This window comes from Lepisma saccharinum, chromosome 19 (assembly GCF_977018435.1).
Source record: "Lepisma saccharinum chromosome 19, izLepSacc3.1, whole genome shotgun sequence".
NCBI classification, from domain to species: domain Eukaryota; kingdom Metazoa; phylum Arthropoda; class Insecta; order Zygentoma; family Lepismatidae; genus Lepisma; species Lepisma saccharinum.
The window spans coordinates 4,404,895-4,425,449 of NC_139247.1; the positions used below are offsets into that span (position 1 = coordinate 4,404,895).

A 20,555-nucleotide genomic window follows, 5' to 3' on the forward strand; every position below is an offset into this window, starting at 1 on the left:
CGTGAGCAGCCTGAGGAAGGGAGCAGTTGCGTCCCGAAACGTTGCAGAAGTTACATAGATACTCGCTAAACGTAAGTTATTAATATATTTATATTAAAATTGTGAGTAATTCGCACAACTTTCATCATGAATGAAGAAAGGTATTTATTGAAGGTCTTTGCACATTCTCACAAGTTCTATAAGCCCCCACCTACTACCATATTTTCCATTGCATTTAACACAGCCAAAAGTATTTTCTTTTTGAGGATTATCCTCCACATGAACAGTATGTCTATACTTGCTCACATAAAGATTTAATAGAAAACCTCACATCACATTCAATGGGCATTGTTGCACATCTTAAGTGTTCTCGAAGAGAGTCTTTACGGCTGAATGCCCTATCACAAGAGTCACATGTAAACGGCATTTCTGTGTATTCTTTCATCCGTCTCCAGAGAGGTTTTACTACAAAATGTCTTTCAACATTCTTCACACCTGTGCAACCTTTCATATGCCATTTTAGTCTTGATTTCATAGAAAAAGATTTGCCACATACACATTTGTACAATTCTGTTCTTTTTATGTGTCCCCTCATGTTGCTGTAACACCAACTTCCTTGTAAAATTTCTTCCACATACATTGCATGGGTACAGTACATTATTTGTGTGTGTGTTCATATGAATAGGCAAATAGTCTTTATTTAAAAAGCTTGCTCCACAAATATCACAGGAATACCTTTCCCGTGAATCAGAATGGATTTTCAAATGTCTGGAGAGCATACTCTTACTGCTGAAACTTTTCCCATAAACACAACCAAAGTAATTGTACCATGAACAATTTCACGATGTACCTTTAAGGAAGCAGAAGTTTTTAAAGCAGTGGTACATATATCACATACATAATCTCTTGTTCGAGCATGCACTTCATTTTTATGCCTGTTGAGCAAATGCCTTTCTAAGAATGATTTGTTACACTCACAGCACTTGTACGATCCTTCTTTTTTCAAATGAATTCTGTACTAATTACCAGTCTTAAAAATGTTCCCGAATCAAACAAATGTATTATATATATTGTAATATTGGGTAATGTTTGTTAGAAGTTGTAATTTCAATTTTAGATTAACTGAATACTTAGAATACAATTTTTATATTCATAAAGTTACTGGACAAATGCCATTTGTAATAAATTCAATTCTACAAAATTTATTCAAGGTGACTTACGATGTCAGTTCATTAATATTTTGACGTTAGACATTTTATAGCAACCATAACAATTTGTAGTACAAAAATAAAAGCCTTTAATAATAATAATTTTATTAAATAAACAAGAACCTGAACTACTTGCAGCAACAAGTTTTTGTTTTCCTATGTCTATGACACAAATGAACACCATTAGAAAAGTATATATATATATATCTTTGTTTTATTATGTTAGTATTTAATAAAATATGTTCTGAATGGTTGTGATTAAAAATAACTTCCTTACCTCTATATGGAGATCAATATTCGTAAAAAAATGTTTTTATATGAACGGTATTTCAGCTTCACATATCTACCTCACACACACAGCATGCCAAGCAGAATGCAATTCACAAGCCTCTCTTCATACAGAGTTGTGCTATGTAGACTATGCAAATTGCATACAATGGCAACATTAGATTTTTGTGATTCAATAAGCAAAGTATACATAAGGTTTAAATCTCTAACTTCAAGACAACAATTGCCGGCCCCCGTGGCGGAGTTGTTAGCACATTGTTCTAAAACACCAGGAGTCCCAGGTTCGAATCCCAGCCTGGGTATCAATGTTTGTGAGTGCTTATTCATCAATTTCATCATATCATCACTGATCCCCATCTTTGCAAATTAGCCAAAAGTGGCAAAAAAAAAAAAAAAAAAAAGCAAAGTAAAATAAAGCAAATCAATCGGGATAATTATGCCCTTGTAGCTTTCTGTTATATTTATCTTTAAGTTGACATATTTGTAAAGAATGATTTCAAAGGGCTTATATTTTTACTGAAATGTAGCTCTTATGGATTAAAATAATTATAATTTCGATCCAAGAACGAATAAATTCATATCAACATCAAAATAATTTGCTTTCACCAAAGTCACAAATATCATAAATACAAAAGCTAATTACTCCCCCTGTCCCATAATTATTGTCCGGTACACCTTTGTTGGTTGTCTCATAATATTTGCCCGATATTCAAACTGTGACTTTGGTGTATACAGAAGAAGAACATGAAACACGGGAATGAGTCATACAACTTTATTACTCAAGGATCAGTACAAACTGCGCTTTCCATCTGCCTCTTCGTCTGTCATTCCTGTACTACCATTTGGGCATACCGGACTATAATTATGGGCAGGGACGGCGACAGGGGTGGGCATGGGTGGGTAAGCACCCACCCAAAAATTCGTGCCCACCCAATTAAATTCACTAAGTACATATACTTAGAGATATGTGAATATTGCAATAAATCAGTGTATTCTGGTGTTCATTACAAGTATATTTTACTAATAATGAATATTATCTGTAATAGAAATGTTCTCATGTCATTATTCCATAAAAAGCTTATTATGTAAATTTGTCATTAGTAAGCAAAATGAATTACTAGAGATCTTGAAACAAGAAAACTGTGACCAATTGAATACTTCTATGATTAAAAGCAGCTAGTGGGCTTAGGAGGCGCAAAATTATGCAGGGTATGGTCAAAATGAGATCAGGATTTAGGGTGAGCTTGAGGGCTGCAGCTCCGGGCCTTCACTGGGGAAAAAACTGCTTTGAAAAGTACCACATAAAGAAAAAAATAAGTACTTCGGAAGTGATGAAAAATGTAGAAATACGCATAACTAACCACCTCATGTAGCTTGGCGAAAAGTTATAAAAGTGTGGAGGGAATTGGAGTGGTGTTGTAAGCTCCGGGTCTTCACATATATAAGTCCCGGCCTGCGTATGATTAAAATAATCTCTAAATAAACAAATAAAAACCTCAGCGTTGTTTCCTCCAGCAACAGAATACATTATTTCGATTTTTTTAATTAGGTCTACATTGAAATTCCAGAAGTGTCGCTTTCTTTATTTCATTACAATTCTTGTATTTTATATAGGCTGTCATTTTCAAATATCTACATGGTATACAAAATAACAACTTTGTATTTGTTGTACTAATAAATACTAATAAGAAGCAATCCAAATAACCACTACAATACCGGTGTATGTCAATTTTGATGTAACAGTTATGTGGGTTTGGAAAAAGCAGCAGAGTTATTGAATTGATAATGGGTGGCTTATTCTATTTAGAAATCCCAGTTAAACACATAATTTTGCCTATCAGTTAAGTAATCTTGCGATTTTTTCTTGTGATTAACTTACGTAGAATTATTCGTAAAAGAAGAAGGGGTGGAAGGAAAGCTTTCTTTTGAGGGCTTCAGAGAATTAATCAATCACGATGAGGATGGTTTAAACATTAGAAGCATCAGAGGTTTAGCCGAAAAGGTCAACAGAATCTGTAGATGCTGATGAAGTAAAGAAGGAAAGGTATGTTGCGAATTATCCATAAGAAAATTTTGTTTATTTGCTTTTAAGTCGAATTTTATGCTCAGATCGGAACTAAACCTACAGTGTACATTGTGCTTCCACCAGGGGAGAGGGCAGTAGAAACCGAACCTCTTCAATATAAGGCGACAATTTATGACATTGGAGAAAAAAAATATACAGAAAGAACTCACGGGGAACGTGTTATATTATCACCATAAAAGATGTGTTCATTTAAGAGGGTATATTGCCAGAGACAAATATTTGAGACTTTCGGAAACCAACGTTATTGTTCACGGAGTTAGCTGCCTTGATCCAACAATGAAACACTGTAAAATTGAAACTACCACCTCAACTTTCGAAGTGGTATGAACTAATGAAACTCCACTTTTGGAAGAGTAAGTTGTTGCTGATTCGACTTATTTGTTCTATGTGAAGTCACTTTTCTGCTAATTTTGGCTAATGACGACAATGAGGTCCAATGGTGATAAGATGAAAGTGACGAAGGGAGGAAAACAAATACATGCAGACATTGAATATACAAACCCCCTACCCCCAAATTATTATTTTGACTGTGGTTCCAGGTGCCAGAGACTCGTTCGCCTGTAAGGCTAAAGTTTCCAGGTATACTGCGCAGGATAGAGGTTGACATTTGAGCGCTTTCGAAAAGGTCACGCCATACAACCCAAGTCGTCTGTGAAAAAGAGATGACTTACCGGGTATAGTGATGAATTTCGATGAATTCCTTGTCTCCTACAAAATGTAAATTATTTGTTACCTCAGTGCATGTGTTTATCTAACCATACGTGTATCACTTCTTCCGCATGAGTAACGAAGACTTACTTCAGGAAACGAATAACAGCTTAGCTAACAGATTTTTCAATGTTACTTGATTATTCCTTTGGGCGATATTTTGTCAAAATAGCCTTTCATAAGCTGGGGATACTTTATTCATAATGAACAAAGAATTGTTTTTTCCGTGTGTGTGTGTTTACATTCCCAATAAGACATTAATTTTAATCCAAATATCCAGTGGTGGCGATTAGGAGGAGCGATGGGGGAGGGGGGGGAGTTCCCCCGCTACATTTTGCCACTTGTTGCACCCCCACTATGGCCTCTTAATGCTAAGACTTTTCTACCAAAAAAGTAAACTGTCCTTGCCCCCAAGTTTTGGCACCCAATAGCCGTTACTGCAAACATTCAGATCCATTTGTCAGTTGTGATAAGCTTTGTAAGCCAAGAAAAGTGATCATTAACCCCCAAGTTTCAGTCAAACAACTCATATGATGAAAATATGATCAGGAACATGGATTTAAATTACGAAAAAGTAATTTAATCCTTCACCATTGCCTACCATCACAATTTCTATCACTGTCGCCTAATATATAAAGTGGAGTAGGTATGTGCCTTGTATTTTTGCACTTGTAGGACAAAATGTGACGCAACCAATTCACATTTATTTCACTACATTGACATGAAGGAAAGAAAGAATGTGATTAGAATGTATGGCTGCGCACACACAAACACTTCCTTCAAATAATTGTGTCCATCGGAGACAAAGATGTGGAACAAGATGCAAGAATAGATTAGAAAATAAAGAGGAAAGACCCCTAACACACACATATACATGTGATTTGTATGTGCATGGCAGTTAAGAGAAACATTTGAAGAATGGAGAGAGAGGTAACTAGCTGAGAAAGATATAAGAAGGCATTAGGGAGTAAAACGGGAAAAGAAGTGAAGCGAAATCGGGAGTGTGAGAGAAGGGGATATTTACAGCTGTTGCCCACCCGGTCGAAAATTTCTGGCGCCGCCCCTGATTATAGGACAGAGGGAGTAAATTACAAATAGGTAATTATGTCCACTGTAAAAATGTCATAATTTTTAAAATGCGCATTACAGATTTATGAAAAATAATTGATAAAAGAACTAAACAGTTTCTAATAATTGATATGATTCAAATCATATCACATATTTCTCAAGTGTAAAGCATGGTATCTTAAATAGCCTTAAATGCACATACCCAATTGAAAATGAAACAAATTTCTATGTGACTACAGTTATTTATATCTAGTAGAAGAATAGTATATACTTCTCTACTAGAGCGCAGTTCACATCCAGGTACGAGAGTAAACTTTATTTCGAAACTGCCATCATCATATCATGCTATCTACAGTAGATACCACGTATTACATGAAATAGAATATACGTGGCTATGCACAGTTTTACTCGTATCTGCATAGGTAACCTTTTCATTCTCCTCGTTCTTTTTCGGTGGTATATATTCCGAGTCTTTATGTGAATCATATACACTTTCTAACTCGTTTTCATCTTTGCTGTGGCCTAAATACTCGGGAAATTTATGAGACACTTTGCAATTCAGTAACTGCCATTTCGATGCCATCTTTGATACTTACCATACTTTACATGAAACAACTGGTGGAAACCATAACTTCCAACACATCTAGCTCTGTCATCTGTTGATGAAACAAAACACTTCAACTCCATTTACGATGGACTAGATGATGCACTTTGTAACTCCAAAATGGCCAAAATGTCAGTTACCATGTTTTACACTCGAGCCCTTCAAATAATAAGTGTTATCTTACAAATCATGAAAATATCTCAAATAACTCTAATTAAATCTTGTTAGAGTTAATTATACTTAGGAAAATGTGAAAACAATGAAATACATTCACGAAAAAATAAGAGATGATACTATTCTTACTCTACAGAGGTTAGGAAAAGTTCTCAAAATCTGGTATGAAATCTTTCAAGTATGTATTCAGCGAATATCTGTAATAGATTTTTTATTCAAGTCCCTTGTACATTTTGCTATGTCGTCTGAGCCCCTCCTACAAAAAATATTTCTTGTACACATAGCACAGCAGAAAGACCTTTCACTCTCAAATCTACCATCAACATGAACAGTACTGTTCAGATAAGATTTAGTAGAAAAATTATTACCACATGCTTCACATTCAAAAGGCTTTTCAACAATTTTGTGTGCATGCTTGCATATCTTTAAGTGTTCTTGAAGAGACTTTTTATGATTGAATGTTTTACTACACGAGTACCATGCAAAAGGCTTTTAGTGTGAATCATTTCAAGAGTTTTTACTACAAAATGTCTTTTCACATTCTTTACACACACAAGGTCTCTGTGTGAATTTTCATATGATTTGTTAGGTACCACTTTCTAACAAATGACATTCCACATACACATTTGTATAATTTTCTTTCTTCACTATGTGTCTTCTCATGTTGTTGCAACACATACTTCCTTCTAAAAGTTTTTCCACATACATTGCAAGTGTACAGTACATTGCCTGTGTGTGTGTTCATATGAACAGGCAAATAGGACTTGCTTGAGAAGTTTGATCCACAAATATCACAGGAATATCTTTCCCGTGAATCAGAATGTATTTTTAAATGACTTGAAAGTGACATCTTACAGCTCAAACTTTTCCCACAAATATTACAAAAAACAGTACTTGTACCATGCTCAATACCACAGTGTCTCTTTAAGGATGCAGAAGTTTTGAAAGCAGCAGCACATTTATCACAAGCAAAATATCCTGTACGAGCATGCACATTATTTTTATGATTGTTGAGCTCACAATTTTGTAAAAATGATTTGCTACACTCAGTACATTTGTATGATCCTTCTTTTTTAAAATGAATTCTATCCATGTGTCGTTTCCTGTCACTAGACTGGATGAATGATTTATCACAAAGTGAACAGGAATAAGGTTTCTCTTTCGTGTGACGGCGCATGTGGATCTTCAGATGTCTTTTTATTCTGAATGCCATTTGGCACAAACCACAGTGAAATGGCCTGTTGTTTGAGTGTAAAATAAGATGGTAACTCACGGAACTTTTGCCCTGAAATGTCTTGCCACAAATGTTGCATGTGCAAGATTTAGGCATATTACATGGTAGATGATGTTTCAACGATTCCCGGTATGCAAATGACTTCAGACAAACTGAGCATTTGTATTTCTTTATGCCAGTGTGCCTCCATTGGTGATTATCACACAACTTCTTTCTCTTGAATGATCTACCACACACAGAGCACGAATGTAGTTTGATATTCAAATAAGTTAATGAGTGACTTTGGAGATTAGACCTATCTCTGAATTTATTGTTGCATATGGTCGACGAAAAGGGCTTCTCATCTGTGTGAATCAGCATGTGTCTTCTGCATGCTGTTTTACTACTGAAAATTCTATCACACAAGCTGCATCTCAGAGGGTTCCTACTGGAGTGGGTTATTTCCTGATACAGAGAGTGGGATTCTGGTGCCAAATTTTCATCTTTATTTGAACAAGAAATGTAATTTGACTGAAAACTTTTCAAATCATCTTTGTTGCTGAGCAGAAGTTTATTTTTCAAATCTTCATTCCCACTCATCAAGTTCCTAAAATTTGAAAAGAAAAGGAAAATTACTAAATGACTACAATGGAGAACATTATATATTTATGTATATATGCAAAGTATAATAAAAGAAAAATTAATAACTTTTAAGTTTATTAAGATATTTCCGTAGTTTTCTTCTACCTATAGAGTTACTCAAAAATGTTTTCTTACACCCCTAATACACTATGATATGTGCACCATTAGTTGCATCCAGTGTGGTATTTAAGATATTTCCAGAGGGGGTGAGGGGTTGTGGGGCATCTTGACAAATTTAAATGGTAAATGAGGTCACTCCACACTTCCTTTTATGTCACTTAACTTTAAAAACAAAAAAGTTTTGAACAAAACATATTTTAAATAATTGCTGAAAATTGGCGATTAAAATTTTATCTTGACAGAAAGAAAAAGCCAAGTCCACTTTATGATCAGAACAGCTAATCGGGACTGGGCCCATAACTTTCAAGTGAGATTTTGACACCAACCGCCAGAAATCTATAGTCCGGGATACATGAATAAAAGACAATAGTGATTACCACTTGTTAGATATTATGTGCATTGGCACCTGGCAATATTGTTTACTCTATATTCTGGGCAATAGCCTGTGCAGTACTTTGTTTGTTCTATGCTGTGTTATACGAGGGTCACTATTTGTATTTTGAGCCTTGGCAACACTGATTGAAGTTAGCCGTGATTTGACGTTTGCACGGAATCGTCTGGCATTATTGACCATAACGTACTTCAAATGTTTTGTCAATAGCTTCATTTATGTTGTTTATGTTGCCTTGGAGATTGCGCAACAACAATAAAATGGAATTAACTCGTGAACATTTTCGTGCAATGATTTTTTATGATTTTCGACGTGGATTATCAAGATAAAAGTGCATCGATCAACTTACTTCCACATTTGGCGATGAAGCCCCATCCTTTGCCACTGTGAAACGCTGGTATAACGAATTTAATCGTGGCCGCCATTCGCTCACCGACGAGATTCGCGAAGGTCGTCCAAAATCAGTTGTTGTTCAAGAAAACATTGATGCTGTGCAAAACCTAATACTGCAAGATCGTCATGTGACATACTGTGACATTGAGGCAACTATAGGCATTAGTTCCACCAGCATATATAAAATACTACATGATCATTTAGCTGTGAGAAAGGTATGTTCTCGTTGGATCCCTCACAATTTGACAAAAACTCAAAAAGACGCTCGTGTCAATTGGTGCAAACAAATGGTCAATAAATACAATCGTGGTGCTTCAAAAGACGTATATAAGATTGTAACAGGTGACGAATCATGGATATATGCATATGAGCCAGACCGTAAACAGCAGTCGACAGTATGGGTGTTTCAAGATGAACCCAATCCAACAAAAGTTGTTCGCGCTCGAAGCACATCGAAACAAATGGTCGCCTGTTTTTTTCGGGAACACTGGTCATGTGGCAGCTGTGCCTTTAGAGGAACGTAGAACGGTCAACTCTGAATGGTACACAACAATTTGTTTGCCAGAGGTCTTCGATCAAATACGGAAAACAAACAAACGCTGTTGGATCATTCTTCATCAAGACAATGCCAGCTGTCACACATCTCGTCTAACAACCGACTTTATGAACAGTCAAAAAATCGAATAGATGGGTCATCTGCCGTACAGTCCTGATTTGGCACCCAATGACTTCTTGTTGTTCCCGAATGTCAAGAATAAATTGCGTGGACAACGATTTTCGTCGGCAGAAGATGCCGTTGATGTGTTCAAAAACCATATTATGGAGGTGTCTCAAGAAGATTGGAAAAACTGCTTTGACAAATGGTTCAAATGAATGCAAAAGTGTATTGACCATAAAGGAGAATACTTTGAAAAACAATAAAGCAGTTTTCAATGCCAAATTCCTGTTTTTTCATTGTTAGGCTCAAAATATAAATAGTGACCCTCGTCGTATTACTGTCATCCCAGGCAGAAAAAGTATGAAGGTTGTCATGTTTCTTACTGTGTTGTGCACATGTTCTTGAGAATATAGTCAAAAGGATATTATCAGCGAGTCTTTTATTTCTCGATCCAACAAAAGGCACATTAGCACCCATGCTAGCACCTGAATGTTAGTACCTCAAAATATCATTCTTGGAGGAAATACTAATTTGTTGGATATTTTACAAATACATTTTTTATAAGTTTTAAAAATTGGCCTGTTCGTGTTTGCCACACACCAGAGACAATGAAAACAGTTACTTTCTCTCTGTATCTCTCTTCCTAATAATATGTACTTGTGGAATGAAAGTGTTTCACAAGCTGATCAACTTGAAGTAATTCTCAGCCCAAAATTCCTTTTTCAAATAATGCACTTTTTTGAAAGTTTTATTTTTTCCCAATTTAACTTTCAAAGTTTCCCAGAGGTTTTAAGTGCATATTAAAAAACTGGAAACAAAAAAAATTACAAAAGTCCATGATATTACGATAAATATCAAATAAGGTGCCATTGGACCTCATTATTAAAAAAAAAAAAAATGAGCTCTGTTCGTGGAGAACCATATATGTTCAAAATGTCGACTATTGACTCATCCCATGCACATTAGTAATATGACATTGAAATCAATATCCATTTCAAAATTATTAGACTGTGAAGAAATATGACTCAACCAGTATATTTATTATGGTATGATACAAATGATGAGAAAATGTTTCTATGCACATTCATTATTTATTTGTGCTTTCAATACAAACAAAAGAAATAGTTCATCACAGCAAAACAAAAAAAAATTAACTTCTTTCTTAACTTGGAAGATTAAGACTAACATTGAAATCAACTACTTCAATACATCCTTCATAAGTTTAGAAGGTTCTGCAAAGGGAAAAAATAGTTAACCAGCATATGCATCTAAATATCTACAGAAATACATTCTGCACTTATCCACTTTGGTACACAAGTAATAATAGACAGGCTTCGAACTCTAAATGACTTCTAAATGAAACAATGAACTATAACATTTGAATAACCCCTCAGATATAACAATAACACAGCTTCATGTTTTACATAAATCAATAACAAATGAAACAGACAAATGGCAACACATCAACAAAAAAAGTTGGTTTCATCCAATGTAATGTAAAATGTCATTCAAAATTAAACATAAAGTAAGTCAACTAACCAAGATTAGAACAAATAACATTTGTATTTTGTTAATTTGTGCATCATTTCTTACTGCAAAATTATGATAATTCACCTTGTACAATGAGTACAGAAATAAACATAAGAAGGAATATTCCTTACCACAACATTAGATTTCTTAGACATATGCAATACAGTTACTTAAGTCTTTGCGATTACATATTAAAGACAAATAATATATTTTCCAAATTATAAAAAAAAATATTACTCAACTACAAAAATATATTTTCCTCAAGGTTGACTTAAGGAAAATCCTGAATGGTAAATCACTTGAATACTGATGAGATGTTTTGTTCTCGGCATATCAGCGAGGTCAGTTCCTCATATGCTTCTGAGCATTCAACCCCTGAAGATATTGCTCACAACCTGAAAAGCATATCAGGTCCTGGCTCAACACCCAACAGAATCTCCTCATTACTCACATCTAGGAAAGCTTCAATAATTATTTCACTTGGATACCTTCTTGCAAAAAATTGTTCACAGTAATGTGCAAATTTTCAATATGAAGAGTGCATTGGTGTTTCCAAATGAGGCATTACTAAACATGAATGGTGACATCTTGAAACTCCTGACACAATATTCAAATCTTGTTGTGCAGCCTCTAAATTAGAGAATCATACCAGGGTAAATGACAAACAACAAAATCTGTTCAAATTTTGCAATGACTTTCACTGAATTTTGGAAAAGAAGCAGAACTTTTTTTAATAATGAGTGGAACATTGCTTACGTATATCTATGACCAAGTTTTTATTGAAGCCCCTTGGCACAATCTGGCATGTCGTGCGAGACCACGTTTACTAACGTATGCTTTATTACATGTGGCACAACCAAAAGGCTTCTCTATTTCAGGCCTACTCTTCACATGAACACGTGTATGATTTGTCAAATAATATTTAATAGGAAACTTCATACCACATGTTTCACATTCAAAAGGCTTCTCAATAATTTTGTTTGCACACTTGCATATATATAGGTGATTTTGAAGACAGGATTTACGACTAAATGTTGTATTACATGAGTTACATGCAAATGGTCTTTCTTTCGTGTGAACCCTTTTATGAATCTTTAGATATTCTTTATTACTAAATGTCTTTCCACATTCTACACACACACACAACGTTTTTCACCTGTGTGAGTTTTCATGTGATTTTTTAGGCATGACTCTGTACGAAATGACTTTCCACACATGCATTTATAAAAATCAGTTTTTTCAACATGCGTCTTTTCATGTTGTTGCAATACAAACTTCCTTGTAAAATTTCTTCCACATATATTCCAAGGGTACAGCACACTGCCTGTGTGTGTGTTCATATGAACAGGTAAATAACCCTTGGAACCAAAGCTTGCTCCACAAATCTCACAGGAATATCTTTCCCGTGTATCAGAATGTACTTTTAAATGACTGAAAAGCGAACTCTTACTGCGGAAACTTCTACCACAAACATTACAACAAACAGCAATTGTACCGTGCACATTTTGTCGGTGACACTTTAAGGTTCCAGAAGTTTTGAAAGCAGTGGCACATATATCACAAGAATAATCTCTTGCGTGATGCACAATATTTTTATGGCTGTTGAGCTCACAATTTTCTAAGAATAATTTGTTGCACTCAGTGCATTTGTACGTACCTACTTTTTTAAAATGAACTCTATCCATGTGTCGTTTTCTGTCACAAGGTAGGAAGAACCATTTATTGCAAAGGGAACATGAATAAGGCTTCACTTTCGTGTGATAGCGCATGTGGATCAACAGACATGTCTTTTTTCTGAATGCCTTTTGGCACACACCACAGTGAAATGGCATGTCACTTGAGTGCAAAATAAGATGCGACTTCAGTGCACTTTTGCCCATGTATGTTTTCCCACAAATGTCACATGTACAAGGGCTATGCATAAAGCAAGGTGGATGATGTTTCAATTTGCTCTTTGTAACAAATGACTTCAGGCATAAGGGGCAACTGTATTTCTTCACGCCAGTGTGCCTCCATTGGTGCTTATCACACAAACTCCTTGTCGTGAATAATTTTCCACACACAGAGCACGAATATGGTTTGATATTTAAATGAGTTAATAAGTGACTTTTTAGACCAAACTTGTATCTGAATTTATTGTTGCATATGGTACACGAAAAGGGCTTCTCATCTGTGTGAATCATCATGTGTCTTCTGCATGTTGATTTAGTGCTGAAAGTTCTATCACACAAGCTGCATCTGAGAGGGTCGCTGGTGGAGTTGGTTATTTCCTGATACAGAGAGTGGGATTCTGGTGCAAAGTTCTCATCATTTGAACAAGACATGAAATTGGACAGAAGACATTTCAAATCATCCTTGTTGCTGAGACCAAAGTCATTCTTCAAATCTTCATTTCCATTCATCAAATTTCTAAAATTTTAGAGGAAAAGAAAAATGACAATGTCTCCAATGCAAAACATAAATGTTTGAGAATTTCTGAAAAGTACTCATACATATTTACACTCATATATTTTTGGAGTTTAAACGGGCATTGTTTAAATGTAAGGCCAAGTCAACTGAAAGTTACCCAACCTTCCCCTGGAGTGAATTGTATTGTCCAGTCCCGTGTCATTAGGTGGAAAGGGTTCAGTGGCCTCTGAACTTTCATTCTGATGGCAAGACTCTGGAATTGGTGTGTGTTAAACACCAGTCCATTGTGTACAGAGTGCTCCAAAGGGGTAACAGGGTGGTGTGTTGAGATGTCTAACTATTCTTTCTGTACTGAACAAGAATAAATCTATGCTCCTACACTACAATATGTATGTTCCCTCATAAAACATGGCTTGGTTCACTTTCATTTGACTCGACCCTATACACACTGAATTCCTTGACATGCAATCAAATATGTAAAATGCAATATCATTATTCTACCTCTTGGGTTGTGGAGTTGAGTCCCACATCATGAGACAACCAATTACAATTCTTGGCCACATAAAACACGAATCACAAAAGATAAACAAGCCTTATTGGTGGAAATGCCTTGGAATGAAAAGTGTTTCATGGTGTTTATTCCTCTGCCCACCTGAACAAATTCAAGACATAAGTGATTAGAAATATACGAGTGCTTTAATAATAAAAAAATAAAAAAAGTATAGCTATTCTTGTATTGACTCCGAGCAGAAAGGCTCACAAATTTTTCTATATTATTATATAAGAAGTTTTGTTGTTTTTGAATTTACATTAGTTTAATCAGTAAGTTCAGGAAAATTGTTATAAAATATTTTGATCAATAATACCTGTCAATTTTATGTCTCATTTGAAATTTGAAACACAGGACTCAGGGCTCGAAATGGCATGGAGCGAACCCGAACGGGATTCTGGTTGGTGAATATCTGGAATGAAAATTTTCAATGTGTTCTTTTTTTTTGACTATATAAGATTATAGGTGCGTGATTGCTACCAATGGGTTCATGTACATCCACGTTGCTATTTGTAAGGACGGAAGTCGATGTAAGTACAACATCTGGAGAAGTACTGCTGACTGTCTAGATGGTTTCGGAAGTTGGTGGAAATGGCAATTTTGGCAGCTGTCTGTAGTTTGGTGAAGTTGACACTTTTCGGCTTGTGGTCGACTATAGATATTTATGTCGGCCATGATTATGTAATGCTTGTAGCTGTTTTCAATGTAATTGATAAAGTTGTATGGTATAGGATGTCCATTTAATTATGCTCCCTCAAAGTTAGGCCATCTATTTGTTTAATGTGTTTCTGTTTAACTTGTGTAGTATCAGTGGTGTGTATGTATGTGTCTTGTGTTGTAATTGTGCTGTCTAGTATGTTTGTGTAGTAGTTGTGCTGTCTAGTATGTTTGTTTTGTCTTGCGTAGTAGTTGTGCTGTCTAATTTGTTTGTGTTTGTCTTGTGTAGTAGTTGTGGTGTGTAGTTTGTTTATGTTTATATTGTGTAGTAGTTGTGGTGTGTTTGTATGTCTTGTGTAGTAGTTGTGCTGTCTAATGTGTTTGTGTTCATCTTGTGTAGTAATTGTGCTGTCTAATGTGTTTGTGTTTGTCTTGTGTAGTAGTTCCTCCATTCATATTGGGGTTAGGCGTAGAGCTGACAACTCTGCACTGTAAAAAAAAAAATGTCAAGAAACAGCAATATAAGGTCATGGATGTACCCAAGGTAAAATATTCCGGAGGAAAAATAGTCCCCCGTTCGGATCTCTGGGTGGGGACTACTTTGGGAGATCCCTGGACTAAGGATAAGATCTACATTAGGAATAAGGATATTAAATTAGGCACCTGGAATGTTCTGAGCCTTTACCGGCCTGGGGCATTTCAGTATACAGTTAATGAGATAGTTAAGTATAAATTAGATGTAGTAGCTGTCCAGGAAGTTAGGTGGCCAGGAGAAGGGAATTGTAAAACTAAAAATTATACTTTTTTCTATGGTGGTACTGAAAATCATAATTTTGGATCAGGCTTTTTCATAAATAATAGAATTGTCTCGGCTCTTAAAACAGTAGAATTTATTAATGATAGGATATCATATGCAGTTTTACAGGGTAGGTGGTGTAAAATTATTTTAATAAACATACATGCATCTTTAGTATTACATGATAATACTAAAGATGATTTTTATACAGAGTTAGAACAGGTCTTTGATAAATTTTCTCAGTATGATATGAAAATTCTGTTAGGTGACTGTAATGTACAGATTGGCAAAGAAGAGACATTTAAACCCACGATTGGTAAAGAAAGTCTTCATGAATTAAGTAATGATAATGGTATAAGATTGATTACTTTTGCAACCTCAAAGAATTTAATTGTGAAAAGTACCACTTTTAAACATAAAGATATCCATAAATATACCTGGTCTTCTCCAGATGGTAAAACTCATAATCAGATAGATCATATTCTCATTGATAAGAGAAGGCATACTAGTATAATTGACGTTCGTACACATAGAGGTGCTGACTGTGCCAGTGACCATTATTTAGTAATTGCTAAATTAAGAGAAAGACTCTCAGTGATAAATCATAAGCAACAAAATCTAAAAGTTATAAAATTTGATACAGGAAAGTTTACTGATGAAAGAATTAAGAAAGATTACCAAATTAAACTGTCAAATAGATTTGATGTTTTGCAGGATTTAAATGATGATGAAAATATAAATGAAACAGACGTAAATAAGAATTGGGAGCACATACGTAATGCAATAGAATCAGCAGCTAAAGAAAGTATAGGATACCATAAACCGAGAAAAAGTAAGCCATGGTTTGATAATGAATATCATAATCTAATAGAAATAAGAAATCAGGCTAGACTTAGGTGGTTAAATAACTCTGATGATACAAATCTAAGCAATTATAAGAGAATAAAGCGAGAAGTTAACCGCACGTTTAGAAGTAAACAAAGAGATTACTTGAAAAGCAAAATTAACGAAATTGAAACAAACAGCAAAAATAAAAATATCATAGATTTATATAAAGGTGTAAATGAGTTTAGAAAGGGGTGGCAACCTAAAGTAAACTTGATAAAAGATAAAGACGGTGATTTTCTAGCTGACCCAAGCGATATTCTAAATAGATGGAAGAACTACTTTAATGACCTTTTAAATGTCCATGTAGGAGATAAATCAGAAGTAAATGAAGTACACACAGCAGAACCTTTAGTTCCAGAACCTAACTTGACTGAAGTTAAAGATGCTATTAAAAGGCTAAAGAATAACAAAGCACCTGGCATTGATTTAATACCAGCTGAGTTAATTAAATATGGTGGGAATTCGTTAATATGTCAAATTCATAAATTAATTTGTTTAATATGGAATAAAGAAGAAATCCCTCGACAGTGGAAAGAATCCATAATTGTTCCTGTGTTTAAAAAAGGTGATAAAATGAACTGCAATAATTACCGTGGAATTTCTCTACTCTCAACAACATATAAGATATTATCTAACATTCTTTTAACAAGACTAACCCCATATGCTAATGAAATTATAGGTGATTATCAATGTGGATTTAAACGTAACAGATCAACTACAGATCAAATTTTTCACATCAGACACTTGAACAAAAGTGGGAATATAATCAAAATGTCCATCAGCTATTCATTGATTTCAAAGAAGCATATGATTCGGTCAAAAGAGATAAATTATATAATATATTACACTGCTCCACAAAACTTAAGCAACTCGAACGAAGTAGAACTAAATGAAAAGAAAATGTCAATTCATCAAGTTTAATGAACATAAGGAAGGTACAGATGCACAATTCAACACAAATGGACACCAACAATGCAGATATGGTGTACAGGGTGGCCAGAAAGTTCAACTCCACTATAACCCTACATGAAAAGCTTGCATCTGAGAGGGCACAGGCCGTCAATACGGTGTGTAACCACCTCGAACAGACACACAGGCATGACATCTAGCCTCCATTCTGTGGATCAGAGTGGTTATCAAGTCTTGAGGAAGACGGGGCCATTCCTCTAAGCGGGCTGTCTGCAGTTCAGGAATTCTTCTGGTGGTGGATTGCACTGCAGTATTCTTCGCCCAAGAGCATCCCAAACATACTCGATTGGATTAAGGTACAGCGAGTATGCAGGACATTCAATACGGGCAATGTCTTCTGTCTCCAGATAATCGGACACAATATATGCACGGTCTTGGCGTGCATTGTCATCCATAAAAAGTAAGTTCGGACCAAATGCTCCATGGATGTTGCGAACACGTGAATGGAGAATTTCATCCCGATAACGTTGTGCTTTCGAAGTTCCATGTTCCACAATATGGAGGTCAGTTTTCCGATCCAGCATGATACCACCCCACACCATGATGAAACCACCTCCAAAGGACGGCCTTCAACAATGAACTTAGAGTGATATCGTGTTCCTGGCTCTCTCCACCCGAATATCGGACCAGAATCAGACGATAGGCTACATCGAGACTCATCAGAGAACATTAGTAGTGCCCACTGGTCTTCTCCCCATTTCAAATGTTCCTGACACCGTGTGTATTGCACACGTTTGTGCTCCCGTTACAATGGAACACACAGCACAGGCCTCCTGGCATACAGTCCTGCTTTATTCAGCCGCCTACGAACAGTTTCACGACTAACACGTCGTCCCGTAGCTTGAAACAAATCATTTGCCATTTGCGAGCAGGACTCTTGGAGGTTACGTCTGGCAGTGATTGTGAGGAATCGGTCATCAGCTGCTGATGTCGTCCTCGGATGGCCTCCTTCATGACGTCTGCTGAGAGTAGGACCATTTTGGAAGCAAATCCACAACCTGACACGACACTTTTATTCACATTGAATTCACGTGCCACTTCCACTTGGGTCCGACCCATTTCCAGTCGTCCAATTATTCAACCTCGGTCAACTTCACTCAAATGATGTCTACGATTCATTTCAAGGTGTGTACACTTGATATCCCACTCACGAACCACCACTTCACTGCTTGAGGACTGGGACAATACTAGGCTGTGGTTTGCGCTGGCAGGCACAAGCTGTTAATCTTGGTTTATAAGGTGCTGCTGACGCATTATAGAGGGCACTCGCACTGCCTGTGCTTCTTTATGTTTGTACATGTCTCATACAAGTGTTGAATGGGCACCACATCTCACCTATCCCACGTTGTACAGAGTTGCTTAAGTTTTGTGGAGCAGTGTAGTAAAGTTTGGAATACCTAAGAAGCTTGTTAGTATGATAAAAATATGCACCAGTGAAACAGAAAGTAAAATTCGTGTGGGTATTAATATTGACAAATTTACAATTCATGATGGGTTAAAACAAGGAGATGCATTATCTCCATTGCTCTTTAATTTTGCCTTAGAATATGCTGTTAGGAAGGTAAAAGAAACTAAAGGAGGACTAAAATTAAATGGTGTGACTCAGTTGTTAGCATATGCAGATGATGTAGACTTACTGGGGGATGATGTGAATACAATTAAGAATAATGCTAAAATATTTTTCAAAACTGCTAAAGAGATAGGTTTGGAAGTTAACCAAGAGAAAACTAAATATATGCTTACAGGCCGAAACCAAGTGTTAGGTAATAAACAAAATCTAATTATTGATAACAACTCGTTTGAACCAGTTTCCAAATTCAAATACTTAGGAGTAATATTAACAAATGAAAATGATATTAAAGAGGAAATAAAAAGTAGGCTTAATTCAGGAAATGCATGTTACTTCTCTCTTCATAAACTTTTGTCTTCTCGTTTAATATCTAAGAAACTAAAAGTTAAAATATACAAAACAGTAATTTTGCCTGTAGTATTAAATTGGTGTGAAATTTGGTCCCTTACATTGAAAGAGGAACATAAATTGAGAGTATTTGAAAATAAGATCCTTAGGAAAATATTTGGACCTAAAAGGGATGAGGAGACTGGTGAGTGGAGAAGGTTACATAATTTGTACGGCGGGGGGCGAAACCCCATTTTTTAAAAAAAAAGTATTTTCAGGGGATTTCCCCCCTTTCCCCCTCCATATATATGCCGAATGTGCATAAATTATATATCATCTGAATCTGTGATTCATTCTGCGTACAACGGTATATAGTTCATATCTCCAGGGCAAATAGTCTCTGAGCTAAAGTCATTTCAAGGTACCGCTGCATTTTGAAGCTTGAATCAGTGGCATGCCCACCATTCCTTTTGGGGGGTACAACTCAAGTTACATTAGTCATATGATAATAATGCAAATATTTTTGTGTTCCTTACATGTCAGCGATCATTTCCATGTGCATGTCGACACTGTCATGTACTTTTTTTCGGGGGGCGGGAGGGGGCGAAACCCCATTTTTTTAAAAAAAAAAGTATTTTCAGGGGATTTCCCTCCTTTCCCCCTCCATATATACGCCGAATTTGCATAAATTCCATATAGTCTGAATCTCTGGTTCATTCCACGTACAACGGTATATCACTCATCTCTCTAGGGCAATTAGTCTCCGATCTACACTCATTTAATTGAAACTCTGCATTTTTCTCAAAATCGGCTCGGGACCGTGAAGCTTACTTGTGAAAATGTCCTTGGGACTCAAAAGGTTAAATCAATCTAAATAAATAATTTATAGAATAATGTACATAAGGATTTTGTAGATATCAGAAACACTTTTGGTGAAAGTACATTAATCTTGCAATCATTTAAAGATGATTATTAGGTTCTAAGATAGGAAAGTAAATAAAATAAAATATATGTACTGATGGTGTTAAACTCATACGAGCCAAAATATAAACACAGGATTTCTCTCGATTTAAAATTCAATAATTTTATGGGCAAAAATAGCAAACATTTTGTGTAGAAAAATATACAAGATACTAATCATGTTAAATCATAAATAGTGTCAATATCATTAAACTGTAAATAAACATGGCAGCTGATATTTTTCAAACTATCATAAAAAAATCTCCAAAGTTCAGGTACAAAGACTATTAAAATATTTAAGTTAATATTTTAAGTTACAATTATAGAGTACATCCAGAATGTTTTGGTTTCACTGGAAGAAAAGTTA

The 20,555-nt window shown here is 35.5% G+C and overlaps 1 protein-coding gene across 2 annotated transcripts in view; it reads right to left on the minus strand.

Annotated features, from left to right (window-relative positions):
• Positions 1-6,613: 6,613 nt before the first annotated feature.
• LOC146002790 (uncharacterized) overlaps positions 6,614-20,555 on the minus strand; it is an 86,379-nt gene continuing 72,437 nt past the window's right edge. The window contains exon 4 of one of the 2 annotated variants that reach the window (XM_083140731.1): positions 6,614-7,935. In XM_083140731.1, the coding sequence (XP_082996857.1) occupies positions 6,660-7,935 (1,276 nt within the window). In that variant the 3' untranslated portion in view covers positions 6,614-6,659. Of the gene's footprint in view, positions 7,936-10,770; positions 13,472-20,555 lie in introns of those variants that run through there. The other variant, XM_083140730.1, reaches the window with a different exon arrangement.